Source organism: Eleutherodactylus coqui, chromosome 7 (genome assembly GCF_035609145.1).
Source record: "Eleutherodactylus coqui strain aEleCoq1 chromosome 7, aEleCoq1.hap1, whole genome shotgun sequence".
In the NCBI taxonomy this organism is placed as follows: domain Eukaryota; kingdom Metazoa; phylum Chordata; class Amphibia; order Anura; family Eleutherodactylidae; genus Eleutherodactylus; species Eleutherodactylus coqui.
In genome coordinates, this window is record NC_089843.1 from 107,402,723 (window position 1) to 107,419,095 (window position 16,373).

The following is a 16,373-nucleotide window of genomic DNA, read 5'->3' on the forward strand; positions in this document are numbered from 1 at the left end:
AAGAACAAAATTTTTATCTACTGTATAAATAGCCTTTAAAGCAGTTACACTGACTAAGGGTACTTAGGTGTGCACATACATGCGCACCTAGGTATGAGCAAAAACACGTGTGAACACAGCTGCGTGCTTGTTGTCAATGGAGCCACGGCGGCTGCCGGCGGCTCCATTTAAAACAATGCTCTGCTGGCCCCCTGCATTCTTGGTCAGGGAAGGGCTTAACATATAAGCCCTTCCCTGAAAAAGAAAGATTTTAGTGTAAAACAAAAAAAATAAATAAAAAAACTTACCTCTCCGCCGCTGCCGCAGATGTTTCCCTCACCCCCGCTGGTTAAAAGAATTCCCTGCTGCTGCATCTGCCACATCTGTGGCAGATGCAGCAGAGGAATTCTTTAATTCACAACCGCAGCTGTCACACATGACAGCTGCGGTAGAGAATCCTGCTGCCGGCATCCCCGTCAATGGCTTTTCAGGAAAGGGCTTCATAAGCCCTTCCTTGAAAAGACATTTAAAACAGTGTCAATACTCACCTCCCTTCAGCTGCTGGGGCTCAGCCGCGACTTCTGGCGCTGTCCCTGGCTCCGTAGTTCTGAGCTATCAGCAGCCGGGGATTTAAAATCCCCGCCTGCTGGTAGCACTGATTGTGATTGGGAAGTGCTTCAGCCAATCACAATCAGAGCTACCAGCAGGTGTGGATTTTAAATCCCCGACTGCTTATAGCTCAGCAGCGCTACCGATCCGGGGACAGCGTCAGAAGTCGCCGCTGAGCCCCGGCAGCTGTCAATAGCTTTTCAGGGAAGGGTTTCATAAGCCCTTCCTTGAAAAGCCTTTTAATATAGAGTGAAAAAATCTATACTTACCTGCTGGGCTCAGCTATCAGCAGCTGGGGATTTAAAATTCTCCTCCTGCTGGTAGCTCTAATTGTAATTGGCTCATTCATTCAGGGAGAGCTGCCTGTGATTGGCTAAGCACCTCAGCCAATCACATTCAGCACTTTCAGCAGGCGGGGATTTTAAATCCCCGTCTGCTGATAGATCAGCACTACAGTGCAGGGGACAGCAGGAGAAAACGCGGCTGTGACCCGGCAGCTGAAGGGAGGTGAGTATCTATTTTTTTTGTTTTTTAAACCACTTTCACGTGATTTTCAGGGAAGGGCTTATATTCCAAGCCCTTCCCTGAAATCAATTGCTGGCAGCAGAATCCTCTACTGCAGCTGACATGTGTGACAGCTGCAGTAAAAAATTAAAGAATTCCTCTGCTGCATCTGCCACAGATGTGGCAGATGTAGCAGCAGGGAAGTCTTTTAACTAGTGGGGATGAAGGAAACATCTGCCGCATGCGGCAGATGTGTTCTTCATCCCCGCGGGGGACACAGCAGCGGCAGACAGGTAAGTAATTTTTTTTTTCTTTACACTAAAATTTTTCTTTTTCAGGGAAGAGCTTATATGTAAAGCCCTTCCCTGAAAAAGAATGCAGGGGTGCCGGCAGACCATTGTTTTCAATGGAGCCACCAGCAGCAGCCGCGGCTCCATTGAAAATAATGCATGCATTCCCTATGGTGCCCTATGGTGCACGCATCTCCTATCTTTGCAGGCACGCAGCTGCAAAGTTCGGACATGTGAACACACGATAGGGAATGCATTGTTGCAAATAGAAGCATGCTTTTGTGCGGGCATATATACGAACAAAAACACGCTCGTGTGAACGCACCCTTAGGCCTTAGTCAGACGGGCGTTTTTCACGCGATTTGCGGATCGCATGACGGATGTGCATCCGCAAATTGCGTGACCGGGGCCGACGATTCGCCGAAAAATCTGCAGCGTTTTCGGCGAAACGGGCCCGATCAAAGGAGCGCTGTTCGCCCATTGAATTCAATGGAGCCGGCAATACAGCCGGCTCTATTGAAAGCAATGGGCTGCCAGCACCCCTGCATTCTTTTTCAGGGAAGGGCTTTACATATAAGCTCTTCCCTGAAAAAGAAAAATATAAGCCCTTCCCTGAAAAGCATCCTGAAATGTGTAACAAAATATATATATATATACTCACCTTTTCCCTGCAGCCGGAGTTCAGCCGCGGCCGGCCGGCATTTCTCTTTAACTGCTCTGTGTAGTATTCAGCAGGTGGGGATTTAAAATCCCCGCCTGCTGAATGGGCTGCCTCTGATTGGTCACAGCCCTCCCCAATCAGAGGCAGCTCTCACTCACCCATTCATGAATTCATGAATGGGTGAGTGAGTGCTGCCTCTGATTGGCTGAGAGCAGGGACCAATCAGGGGCGGCTCTCAGCTACTGAGTGACAGCTGAGAGCTGCCCCTGATTGGTCCCTGCGCTCAGCCAATCAGAGGCAGCACTCACCCATCACCCACTCTGATTGGTGAGGGCTGTGACCAATCAGAGGCAGCCCATTCAGCAGGTGGAGATTTTAAATCCCCGCCTGCTGATTACTACACAGAGCAGTTCAGGAGAACTGCCGGCCGAACGCGGCTGAACTCCGGCTGCAGGGTAAAGGTGAGTATAATTTTTTTTTTTTCACACATTTCAGGATGCTTTTCGGGAAGGGCTTATATATTCTTAATCCCTTCCTGAAAATTCATCCAGCGCTCGCCGGCAGCCCATTGCTTTCAATGGAGCCGGCTGTATTACCGGCTCCATTGAATTCAATGGGCGACATCGTTCTTCTCTGCCACAGCTGTTACAGCTGTGGCAGAGGAGAACGATCTTTAGTATATGTTCTCAAAGGGGTCGGCGCTGCTGCCGCCGGCCCCATTGAGCGCATATATAGAACACAGCGATGCGCAGAACGCAGATAGGCGCGTTCTGCGAATCGTTGTGTCCTATAATTGATCGCACATCCGCATAAAAAGCGGACATGTGACAGATCCCATTGGGATGCATTTGGTCTATAGATCTGCAGATCGCAAGCGCGTCTGCAGATCGGACCAAAAAACGGTCGTGTGACCGAGGCCTTTTTTGAGATAAATTATTTTTTTTAGAAACTACTCGTGTTTAAGCATAACAAAATAGTCCATACTTTCCTGTCCCAGGTTCCTGCAGCTCAAAGGCTGCATCTCCATTCCCCACGCCTGCTCTGTTTATAAGGGTGCTTTTACAAGGGACAACCTGATGGGCAACAGATACCCTACAGCTCATCAAAGTGATAGTCATTCATTTGGTTCTACACAGAATGAGCATCACTGACTGAATGAAGATGGAGCCGGCGGGGATCATTCCAATGCACCCACCTCCATTCACAGTTAGTAGGCAGTTGTTCATTAGTGAAGGACTGCCTGTTTACACAGAACGATACCTGTGCATGCAGAAACGATAGATGTGCATGCAGAAACTGAACGACGAACAAGAAGTGAACATCTTGGTGTTTGAGACCTCTTCTGGCTATGGGTGAATGGAATCATTCATTATTTACTGGAGGAGAATAACCTATTCTTGTCATGTGATGGACATACAGCTGCATGGCTCATTACAAAACAGTTCTGATAACTGTATTGTACAGTAACTGTAACAAGCCAAGAAACCTGCTGTTTGCAATCCACTTTTAAGGAGGGGGCATGCAGCAAGTCTAGCATTCTACCAGTAATTCACTGTCCTTATTTCCTTGCCCTTACTTTCCATCCTTCACTGTCTCAGGTCCAATCAGCAAGCAGGCAGTTTTTAAATGCCCGTCCCTCTGCTTTCCCAGAACGATGAGTCATTTAGCGACATTCCGGCCAAAGGGTTAGTAACCCCACTATAATGTGTGCATGTGTGTATGTAATGTCTGCACACACAGACACACATCCACATGCTGTAACACCAGAAGAGGTAGAAATTGTGGAGATTGTTATCACAGCATCTGCAGATCTTTCAGCCTGCAGCCTGAGTGCATGGGATCTCCCTATGAAGATAGTCCCTCCCCCTGTTCCTATGGGAACATTCATGTATCCTTGTTACTGTTGAAGCTCTGAACCTAACTACAGAGAGTGGATTGCAGAAAAGATGAAAGAAAGACCCCTAGTCGCATCCTCTTCAAACATGATTTACAGTGGTGAAGCAACAACATTTTTAATGCAAATATATTACAGAAATGATGAGACTAACACAAGCTAGTAGAGGACTATAAGTTGTCTAGATAGTTACTGCCCCTTTAATTGTTCTTTTGTATGTTTACTGTTTTTTAAAATTGTAGTAAAAAGAAACAAATACTTAATTTTCTTCACTGCTGTTTAGAGATCCAAATAGTTTCTGTTTTGCAGGATGCAATTACATTCTTGAAAAAGGGCAATTTAATAAGGCAAAAAAATAATGTTTTGTTGAAGCCACCTTTGAACTTAAATCTTACAAAAAAAGGCATAGTCAATGCCAATTATTCATATTTATTGCTGTAGCTGTCCAATCTCTTTAGATTTGACATCAAAGTTACTCTGATCGGTAATGGGTTTTTGGAATCAATGGTTGCAAAAGTGCAAAGTAATTTCCCTATAAAATATAGCAGGACCAGAAAGCAGATATAGAACTTACTGGCAAAATATCCAATAAAGCTGGAATTATTCTAACAATCCTCTGATTATACTATTACAAGATTTCAGATTATCGGACACAATTGGATTCTCATTACTACCAAATTAATGTATGGTATTTGCTGTATTTTTAACGAATGCACTGGGGAACTCTATTATTCTTCAATTACTAGCATTAACATTTTTTCTGTGATTTCAGGCTGACGCTTACACTGTCCTGTCCTATGGATCTGAAAAATTTCCCTATGGATGTGCAAACTTGTATAATGCAGTTGGAAAGCTGTAAGTGAAAAACTGGAAAACTAAATATTTGCATGAAGGATCATTAACCCCTTAATGACGTGGCCCTTTTTTTTCTTCTATTTTTGTTTTTTTTCTCCCCTCTTTTAAAAAATCGTAACTCCTTTATTTATCCATCAAAGTTAATGTATGAGAGCTTGTTTTTTGCAGGACAAGTTGTATTTTTCATTAGTACTATTTAACCCTTTCCAATCCATTTATTTTTTTCTCATCCATTCTCCCCAAATAAATTGGAGCTGGAGAGAATGGATGAGAAAAAATACATTTTCCCTTCACCCTCCTTAACTGACAGGAGAAGGCAGAAAGGGTTAAAAACCCATTCTGCCTTCTCCTCGGGGGTCCTTGATGAGGATCAGTGCAGGAGTTCATCTGCACCCGATGTGTCCGATGATCGGGTGCAGATGCACTCCTGCACTGCAGTGTCGGGCCTGTCCCCACATCAGAGCTGTGGAGGGAAATGATGATGTCAGAGCAGGCCCGACATTGGATTGGAAAGGGTTAATGTACCATGTAATGTACTGAAAAACTTTTTAAAAATTCTAAGTGGAGTAAAATGAAAAACAAAAATGACATTGCACCATCTTTCGGTGCGTCTTGTTTTTACAGCGCTCAAACTGCAACAAAAATGACATAATTTATTCTATGGGTCAGTACGATAACTACAATATATCAGACTTGTATAGATTTTTTTTGATGTACTACTTTTTTTTTTTTTTTCAAAGACATTCAATTTTTTAAAATTATTTTCTGCCACCATGTTCTGCGCGCAATAATTTTTTTATTTTTCCATCGACGTAGTTGTGTGAAGGTTCATTTTTTTGCAAGACATCCTGTAGTTTACGTTGGTGTCATTTTGGAATACATACTACTTTTTGAACGGTTTTTATTGCATTTTTTCTTGGAGACGGGGTGGCAAAAAAAGTGGATGTCTGGCGTTCTTTATTCTTCTTTTCGGACAACGTTCACCGTGCGGGATAAATAATGTGCTATTTTCATAGATCTGACTTTTACGGATGCGCCAATATCAAATATGTGTTTTTGTTATATGATTTAGATTTTTTTTATTATAGATAGGGCAAAAGGGTGGGTCACTTAAACTTTTAATACTTTTTTTCTTGCAATTAGTAAAACTTTATTGATCTGATTTTTACTTGTTTTTTAGCCCCCCTAGGGGACAACAACTAGTGATGCTTTGATGCATTACATCATACTGCAACCTGACAGGCAGTCCATTAAGTCACCCCACAGGGACAGCTTGATAGGCAGTCTGCTAAGGCAGCCCTGGGGCCTTTTAAAAGGCCCCTGGCTGTTATGACACCTGCACGGCTCCCTGCGATCTTATGGGTTTAAATGCAGATTTTAATGCCGCTGTCAGAATTGAAAGTGGCATTTAAAGGGTTAATAGCCATGATCGGCCGCACGGCTGATTGCAGCTATTGCCTGCGGGTGTCAGCTGTAATAAACAGCTGATGCCTACGCTGTATGAAGAGAGGTCACCCCGTAATCTCTACATACATACCCCGATGCTGCATGACGTAAATGTACATCGTATAGTGGGAAGGGGTTAATCATAAATGTAAAATCAGGCTATATAATATTCACAAATGCAAATTACCCCAAAGGCCACCTTTTAAAATAAATTTACAGTTGAAGGGTACATTCATACTCTGTTTGCAGTCAATATTGCCATATATACGTACTAGAAAAGCCCTGGCCCCTAGGTAAATACAGATGTTTGCAAACATTAATTAAACATTTAGCACAGTATGATAACTTAACTACAGTGTACAACAATCCTGTAAATCCAGTTATTATGATGTGCCAGTCACATTAATAATTGTTGTATCTGTACATCTAATGCATCCGCAGGACTCCATTCACCCGGCTGAAGCCAAAGAATGGGAAGTATGCATTGGTATACTTTTTATTTACTGTATAGAAAATTGCAGCCATTTATGTTATTCTATAAAAAGTCATCCAATAAAAAAAATATATTGCATGGCATGCTGTACTCTTTTTAACATGGGCAACAAATGCCAGTGTCCAGTGTATGCCTATACAGTGGCATACTTGTAGGCATCTATTGTAGGTACAAAATACATAAGGCATTCCTTTGATGTCTACTGCTAATACAGTGTGAATGTATTCTAATCCCCACTTGAAAGGGGGCCAGAGCTGAGGGGCCTAGGCAGAGACCCAGACCACCAGCTGACTCGGAAGACCCACATTTTCACCTTGCCTTCTGCCACAAGTCAACTGACTCAGGAGACCCAGCTTTCATTTGCCTCCTGCTACAAGTCAACTGACTCAGGAGACCCAGCTTTCATTTGCCTCCTGCTACAAGTCAACTGACTCAGGAGACCCAGCTTTCATTTGCCTCCTGCTACAAGTCAACTGACTCAGGAGACCCAGCTTTCATTTGCCTCCTGCTACAAGTCAACTGACTTGGAGACTGAACTTTCACTTGCCTCATGCTGCAAGTCAACTGACTCAGGAAACACACTAGCCATGCCCAGGCTATACACTCCACCATCTCCACAGGGATTCCGCCTTGTCAGAACCAAGAGGTGACAGACACACCCTAACCATTAATGTACCAATCTGCTGACTCCAAGGACCTCCACATCCACTGCTATGACAGTGCAACACTTTTTCCCACTCCAGTTTCAAATTAACACCACCCTGTTCCACCATTCTATCTTCCCTAGGGAAGGCAGGTCGGACTTCCTTGTTCTCCTTGATAGTCCTAGGGTGGCTAGCGGTTCTCCAAGTCAGAAGGTAACCTGTGATATTGGGGCTCCCGAGTCAGGTGGCTTGCAGCTGGAGGCATGTGTGAAGAGTAATTGGGTCTCCTAAGTCAGGTGATGCAACAGGAGACAATAGGGGATACATTCCCAAAAGGTGATCAGACCCATGGGGGGCTGCGGGGAACCTGCCAGCCTCTTCAGGGATGTAGGTGGGGGTTACATTAACAGATGCAAAATTCCATGTATAACTGTGTGTTAGTAAAATGGCTGCTATGGCCAAATTTATCTAAAAAGCGGCCTCTGTATGTCATCAAGTAAATTTGCACATTTTATCACCACATTATTATTAGCTTCAATACTGTGCTTTGATTAATTTTTTTAATATATCTTTATAGAAGACCGATCTCTGCTTTTCTGTTACAGAGCTTGATGTTCCCTGTATAGATATTATAATGATTGTGTTATTTTACAATTTTTTAACCAAATTCTATATTTAAGGTTTACCTTTTACACAAAATTAAAGGGGCTGAATTCATTTTAATAGCAACTCAATCCATCTAACCTATTGGGGCTTTTGGGTATCATAAAATGCTTGTGAGCCCCCTCTATATGCCAAGTTAGACTGGCTTTTGCTCTGATACACCAGGGTCAACCATGTATTACATGGTCTGCCATTAATTTGAATGGGATGCATAGAATGCTACATCATGCTGTATCTCCAGCATCTGTATAGAAACACTTAATGTTCTGCATTTTACAACTACAGACACAATATAGTGAACTATTCTATTTGCAGGTGGAATGTACAAATCATTACTGTAAATGTCTGACTGTATGAGCCCTTGATAAAGGTTCTATGACAGAAAGACAACGTTTTATTAACAATTTTGATATCTACAATGGAAACCTGTATAATTAACTTTTCGTCTTAGATGAACACATTCACTTCGGCGGAACAGATTTTGACATAGCAGTTGTTTCTTGTCACATTAATATCTTTGAATTTGGGATGTTTCTTCTGGCAACTGTTGACATGCTTCAAATGATAATTAGTATTACCCACAGCTGTTTTTCAATTGAATACACACCATACTTTTGAGTATCAAAGTATTTTATGTGGAGTCAAGGATATAATTCCAAGACAGTGTTCAGGGAACCAGAAAACGCGTCTTAGACGCTATAATAGAGACCTTTATAGAGCAATTAAATATAGGCATTGGTATGACTTTAATTTCTGTAAAAATTAGTCATTAATATTAAGAAATAAGGACAGTCTATTTTTACTTAAGAAAAATGTGGAACGGTTAATTTATGTTGATGCACCACAGAACCGTCATATGACATATTTAACTTTAGGTTATGCTTATGTGTCTTCCAGTTGGATACACAATGAATGATTTAATTTTTGAATGGCAAGAAAATGCACCTGTACAGATAGCAGATGGCCTAACTCTTCCACAGTTTGTCCTAAAAGAAGAAAAAGATTTACGTTATTGTACCAAGCACTATAATACAGGTAATTCTCTCCCGGTCACCTTTCCAGATCTTATTATTGCACTTTTTCCCATCCTACTGATTTACTGATAAAGTAATTGAATGTTTTTAAATATTTTGGGCATTTCTTATGGATAGACTCAAAATCAGATCTCATCTAAAAAAAAAGGTGTAAAAGAATGTAAAATTTGTATCTAGTCTGTGAAATGCTAAGGAAATATTATACATCCTTAAAGGGTAACTCTCAAAAATACATTTTTCCATCCCTGCACCTCTCACTTGATTCCCTGTCCCTTTCTTTTTTGTGTATTGCAGTCACTTCCATGCAGTGCAGCCTCCTGACTGATACTTATCAGGCATCATATTTATGCTACTTTCACTATTCTGTGCTATCATTGTAATGACGCATCACGTGATCAGCTAGAGGCTGTACTATATCTGACTTGCCGGTTATCATTACCTTCTTTACTCTTCTGAATAAAATACAGAGGAGAAATATATAGTCAAGAAGTTGAACTGACAGCGTCTTCATTATAACTGTGCAACAGGAGCTGTGTGATCCTCATCAGTAAATGTCTGTGTCCCCCTCTGAAGGGCATATGTGGTAGAGTCCTTCACAGGAGTTATGCCCACTGCAAAACTCACTAGTTTGAGAGGAACATAAGCCCAACTAAATCTGGTGGACAGAATTGAGATCCCATGATCATCTGAAGAGAAGGAGACCCAGAGTTTTAGATAGAAAGAAATAAGGTAATAGTAACCAATTTATGGATACTGGGGGATAGCTACATAAGGAATGAAAATAAATTCACTGGAGTGGCACTTTAAGAAAAACCCTCTGGTCCCAAGGATAAAATTTATCACAGGATTGGAGAGCAGTATTACCTGATGATCTCCTATATGTCCATACCTCCAGTTCATGGGGTTCCTTTGCAGTCTTCTAAGATGCACTACTCTCAATAACTCATGCACAATGCGCACTGGTAGTCAGACACTTCATGCTGCTTTTGGTTTGGCCAATGATGTACAAATGAGCAGCACTGACCGATCAGAGCAATGTGCAGCATCTTAGAACCTATGCACTGCCATTGTACAGTGTGCATTGGGTAGTCAGGGAAGCACTGTAGCCATCTTGGAAGACCACAGAAGGGTCCCATGAACCAAGAGTCCCATTTTGTCCTGAGACCAGAGGGTCACTTTAATATGAAAGCCACAGAAAAACAAAATTATCACAGGAGTGGAAGGGGGGAATATGTAGCACTTCGGGATCTCCTATGTTGTCAAACTGCTGGAGATCTGCCAGTTCCTTGGGTCCATCTGTGGTCTTCCAATATGTGCTGATCTCACTACCTGATAGACACTGTGTTTCAGTAATTGAAAATATCATGCTACTTTCGGATTGACCAATACTGCTCACATGAGCAGAAATATCCAATCAGATCAGCAAGTAGTGTCTTATGGTCCTTTTACATGGGATGAGTTGTTGAGCAAACAATCTCCAACAGCTCATCCCAGTGATGCTTGCGTCTGTACTGTTACACAGGAGAGAGTACAGTTCGCGTTGCTCACAGCACTGCCGGCATGGAGGTAGAGCAGGCAGCCTGCCTCCATTCACATTAAGCAGACAGTCATTCAAAAGTGAACTACTGCTGTGATTACTCTGAATGATAGTTGGCCCATTTAAAAGGACCATTACACTACCAATCCATTGCCAATATACAATGTGCATTGAGTAGTCAGAGAAAAGCCATGGCCATCTTGGAAGACCACAAAGAGGCCCTACAAACCAGCAGATCCATGATATTAATTTAGCCCAAGAACCAAAGGGCTGGTTTACTATACAACCCCTCCCCCCCCCCCCCCCCCCCAAACACTCCTTCATTCGTCTTATTGGAAAAAGGCTACCAACAAAAATCAAAGATACTGTAAGTAGGTATTGATTAGATTTGCTGATGTTATTCAGTGGCTGCTGTGCAACAGAGCACATCTCCCATATCAGTGAATGTTATGATGTAATAGGTGACCGTTTTATCTGTAAATATGAGGCAGCTGAAAACATTTCAAAAGAGAAGCAGCAATTTTGAGACTGAACCTACCACAAGTATCTCATGCACATGGCAAAGCCATTCGCCTGGAGCCTGAACAGGTACACAAATTCCCCATGGTCCCATAAGGCAGAGTCCTTACAGCCTCTAGAGGAGAATACCTCTGTAATACAGCATCTGACAAATCATGCTCAATTTCAGATTCTATGTGAAACTGTTAAACATTTGCATGCCTCCATATGAAATTGCAGGCATAGAGATGTACAGTGCAGCTACATAGACTGCTATGGGTAGGGTTGGAACCCATCCATAAACTTATCGACAGTCCACAAAAAACAGTCTCTTTTTCATGCAGACGGGCTTGTTTATGTACATAAGTGCGCACAAAACCGTGCATCTATTAGAACCATTGGTTTCCTATAATGTGTTCACATGTCCGTGTTTTACAGGCATGCAAACGCCCGTACCTGCAAAAGATAGGACATGCATGCACCATAGGTCTGTGCTGCACATCAATATTCCTGGGAAGGGGGGGTCCCCTAATCACCGAACACTGTGACAGCACTGTCATAGTTTTTAATGATGAGGGGAATCCCCGCAGCCGTGGCAGAGGATCACGATGTTCTCCCATTGCTTTCAATGGGGCCGCCTCTGCTGCTGGCGGCTCCATTGAAAGCTATTGGCACGGAGCTTCATTCAAGTCTTTTTCTGCGATGCGTTTGAATGAGGCCTTAAGGAGAAAAAAAATACTGGGACCAAAGTTTGTAAACATTTTAGGTTGTTTGTAGAAATGAGCGAGCACCAAAATGCTCGGGTGCTCGTTACTCGGGACGAAATTATCGCGATGCTCGAGGGTTCGTTTCGAGTAATGGACCCCATTGAAGTCAATGGGCAACCCGAGCATTTTTGTATATCGCCGATGCTCGCTAAGGTTTTCATTTGTGAAAATCTGGGCAATTCAAAAAAGTGATGGGAACGACACAGCAACGGATAGGGCAGGCGAGGGGCTACATGTTGGGCTGCATCTCAAGTTCCCAGGTCCCACTATTAAGCCACAATAGCGGCAAGAGTGCCCCCCCCCCTCCCAACAAGTTTTACTTCTGAAAAGCCCTCATTAGCAATGCATACCTTAGCTAAGCACCACACTACCTCCAACAAAGCACAATCACTGCCTACATGACACTCCGCTGCCACTTCTCCTGGGTTACATGCTGCCCAACCCCCCCCCCCCCGCACGACCCAGTGTCCACAGCGCACACCAAGGTGTCCCTGCGCAGCCTTCAGCTGCACTCATGCCACACCACCCTCATGTCTATTTATAAGTGCGTCTGCCATGAGGAGGAACCGCAGGCACACACTGCAGAGGGTTGGCACGGCTAGGCAGCGACCCTCTTTAAAAGGGGCGGGGCGATAGCCCACAATGCTGTACAGAAGCAATGAGAAATATAATCCTGTGCCACCGCCATCAGGAGCTGCACACGTGGGCATAGCAATGGGGAACCTATGTGCCACACACTATTAATTCTGTCAAGGTGTCTGCATGCCCCAGTCAGACCGCGTTTTTTTATAAATAGTCACAGGCAGGTACAACTCCGCAATGGGAATTCCGTGTGCACCCACAGCATGGGTGGCTCCCTGGAACCCACCGGCTGTACATAAATGTATCCCATTGCAGTGCCCATCACAACTGAGGTAACGCCCGAGTAAATGCAGGTGGGCTTCGGCCCACACTGCATGCCCCAGTCACACTGGGGTTCTTTAGAAGTGGACACATGCAGTTACAACTCCCTGTTGACCCACAGCATGGGTAGGTGCCAGGAATCCACCGGCGGTACATAAATATATCCCATTGCATTGCCCATCACAGCTGATGTAACGTCAGCTTTAATGCAGGTGGGCAAAAAATTAATTGGATTACACTGTAGGCAAGGGCCCCAAAAAATTGGTGTAGCAACAGTACTAATGTACCTCAGAAAAATTGCCCATTACCAACCAAGAGGGCAGGTGAAACCCATTAATCGCTTTGGTTAATGTGGCTTAATTGGTAACTAGGCCTGGAGGCAGCCCAGTTAAAATAAAAATTGGTTCAGGTGAAAGTTTCAACGCTTTAGTGAGCATTGAAACGTATAAAAATTGTTTACAAAAATTATATGACTGAGCCTTGTGGGCCTAAGAAAAATTGCCCATTCGGCGTGATTACGTCAGGTTTCAGGAGGAGGAGGATGAATAGAATACACAGATTGATGAAGCAAAAAGGTCCCCGTTTTTGATGGTGATAGAGAACGATGCTTCCATCCGCGGGTGCAGCCTACGTATTGCTTAGGTATCGCTGCTGTCCGCTGGTGGAGAAGAGAAGTCTGGGGAAATCCAGGCTTTGTTCATCTTGATAGTTGTAAGCCTGTCGGCACTGTCGGTTGACAGGTGGGTATGCTTATCCGTGATGATTCCCCCAGCCGCACTAAACACCCTCTCTGACAAGACGCTAGCCACAGGACAAGCAAGCACCTCCAGGGCATACAGCGCGAGTTCAGGCCACGTGTCCAGCTTCGACACCCAGTAGTTGTAGGGGGCAGAGGCGTCACCGAGGACGGTCGTGCGATTGGCTACGTTCTCCCTCACCATCCTTTTACAGTGCTCCCGCCAACTCAGCCTTGACTGGGGAGCGGTGACACAGTCTTGCTGGGGAGCCACAAAGCTGTCAAAGGCCTTGCAGAATTTTCCCCTGCCTGCGCTGTACATGCTGCCTGATTTCCGCGCCTCCCCTGCTACCTGGACCTCGGAACTGCACCTTCTGCCACTAGCGCTGTCAGATGGGAATGTTACCATCAGTTTTTCCGCCAGGGTCCTGTGGTATAGCATCACTCTCAAACCCCTTTCCTCTTCGGGTATGAGAGTGGAAAGGTTCTCCTTATACCGTGGGTCGAGCAGTGTGTATACCCAGTAATCCGTAGTGGCCAGAATGCGTGTAACGCGAGGGTCTCGAGAAAGGCATCCTAACATGAAGTCAGCCACGTGTGCCAGGGTACCTGTACGCAACACATGGCTGTCCTCACTAGGAAGATCACTTTCAGGATCCTCCTCCTCCTCCGGCCATACACGCTGAAAGGATGACAGGCAAGCAGCATGGGTACCCTCAGCAGTGGGCCAAGCTGTCTCTTCCCCCTCCTCCTCATGCTCCTCCCCCTCCTCCTCAATGCGCTGAGATATAGACATGAGGGTGCTCTGACTATCCAGCGACATACTGTCTTCCCCCGCCTCCGTTTCCAAGCGCAAAGCGTCTGCCTTTATGCTTTGCAGGGAACTTCTCAAGAGGCATAGCAGAGGAATGGTGACACTAATGATTGCAGCATCCCCGCTCACCATCTGGGTAGACTCCTCAAAGTTTCCAAGGACCTGGCAGATGGCTGCCAACCAGGCCCACTCTTCTGTAAAGAATTGAGGAGGCTGACTCCCACTACGCCGCCCATGTTGGAGTTGGTATTCCACTATAGCTCTACGCTGCTCATAGAGTCTGACCAACATGTGGAGCGTAGAGTTTCACCGTGTGGGCACGTCGCACAGCAGTCGGTGCACTGGCAGATTAAACCGATGTTGCAATGTCCGCAGGGTGGCAGCGTCCGTCTTGGACTTGTGGAAATGTGCGCTGACCCGGCGCACCTTTCCGAGCAGGTATGACAAGTGTGGGTAGCTTTTCAGAAAGCGCTGAACCACCAAATAAAGACATGGGCCAGGCATGGCACGTGCGTGAGGCTGCCGATCTGCAGAGCCGCCACCAGGTTACGGCCGTTGTCACACACGACCATGCCCAGTTGGAGGCTCAGCGGCGAAAGCCAGCGGTCGGTCTGCTCTGTCAGACCCTGCAGCAGTTCGTGGGCCGTGTGCCTCTTCTCTCCTAAGCTGAGTAGTTTCAGCGCGGCCTGCTGACGCTTGCCCACCGCTGTGCTGCCACGCCGCGTGACACCAACTGCTGGCGACGTGCTGCTGCTGACACATCTTGATTGCGAGACAGAGGTTGCGTTGGAGGAGGAGGAGGAGGAGGGTGGTTTAGTGGAGGAAGCATACACCGCCGCAGATACCAGCAGCGAGCTGGGGCTCGCAATTCTGGGGGTGGGTAGGATGTGAGCGGTCCCAGGCTCTGACTCTGTCCCAGCCTCCACTAAATTCACCCAATGTGCCGTCAGGGAGATATAGTGGCCCTGCCCGCCTGTGCTTGTCCATGTGTCCGTTGTTAAGTGGACCTTGGCAGTAACCGCGTTGGTGAGGGCGCGTACAATGTTGCGGGAGACGTGGTCGTGCAGGGCTGGGACGGCACATCGGGAAAAGTAGTGGCGACTGGGAACCGAGTAGCGCGGGGCCGCCGCCATCATGCTTTTGAAAGCCTCCGTTTCCACAAGCCTATATGGCAGGATCTCCAGGCTGATCAATTTGGCTATGTGCACGTTTAACGCTTGAGCGTGCGGGTGCGTGGCGGCGTGCTTGCGCTTGTGCTCAAACAGTTGCGCTAGCGACGTCTGGACGCTGCGCTGAGAGATATTGCTGGATGGGGCCGAGGACAGCGGAGGTGAGGGTGTGGGTGCAGGCCGGTAGGCACTCGCGCCTGTGTCCTCAAAGGGGGTTGAATCTCAGTGGCAGGTTGGGGCACAAGGGGAGAGGCAGTGCTGCAAACCGGAGGCGGTGAACGGCCTTCGTCCCACCTTGTGGGGTGCTTGGCCAACATATGCCTGCGCATGCTGGTAGTGGTGGCTCCCCAGCTGATCTTGGCGCGACAAAGGTTGCACACCACTGTTCGACGGTCGTCAGGCGTCTCTGTGAAAAACTGCCACACCTTAGAGCACCTTGGCCTCTGGAGGGTGGCATGGCGCAAGGGGGCGCTTTGGGAAACAGTTGGTGGATTATTCGGTCTGGCCCTGCCTCTACCCCTGGCCACCGCACTGGCTCGGCCTGTGCCCACACCCTGACTTGGGCCTCCGCGTTCTCGCCCGCGTCCACGTCTTCTAGGCCTACCCCTACCCCTCAGCATGCTGTATTACCAGTAGTGCAGAAACAGAACGCTGTAATTAAATGTGCCACTTATTGGCCTGTGGTTGGAGGCTGACTTTGCTTACGGAACGCACAGCAGAGGCAGGAAAGAATTTTGCGCAAGCCTGCTGTAACACTTAGCTGGCTGCGTATGAATTAGGACAACTACCCCCAGCAGAGACCCAGTACACTTGTGGACAGGAATACAGAGGTGATGTACGAGGCAACACAGAGGCAGGAAAGAATTTTGCGCAAGCC

The 16,373-nt window shown here is 45.9% G+C and overlaps 1 protein-coding gene across 1 annotated transcript in view; it reads left to right on the forward strand.

Annotated features, from left to right (window-relative positions):
* GLRA3 (glycine receptor alpha 3) overlaps positions 1-16,373 on the forward strand; it is a 242,166-nt gene that overhangs the window by 182,461 nt on the left and 43,332 nt on the right. The window contains exons 5-6 of the mRNA XM_066574670.1: positions 4,710-4,792; positions 8,936-9,073. Of these exons, the coding sequence (XP_066430767.1) occupies positions 4,710-4,792; positions 8,936-9,073 (221 nt within the window). The remainder of the gene's footprint in view (positions 1-4,709; positions 4,793-8,935; positions 9,074-16,373) is intronic.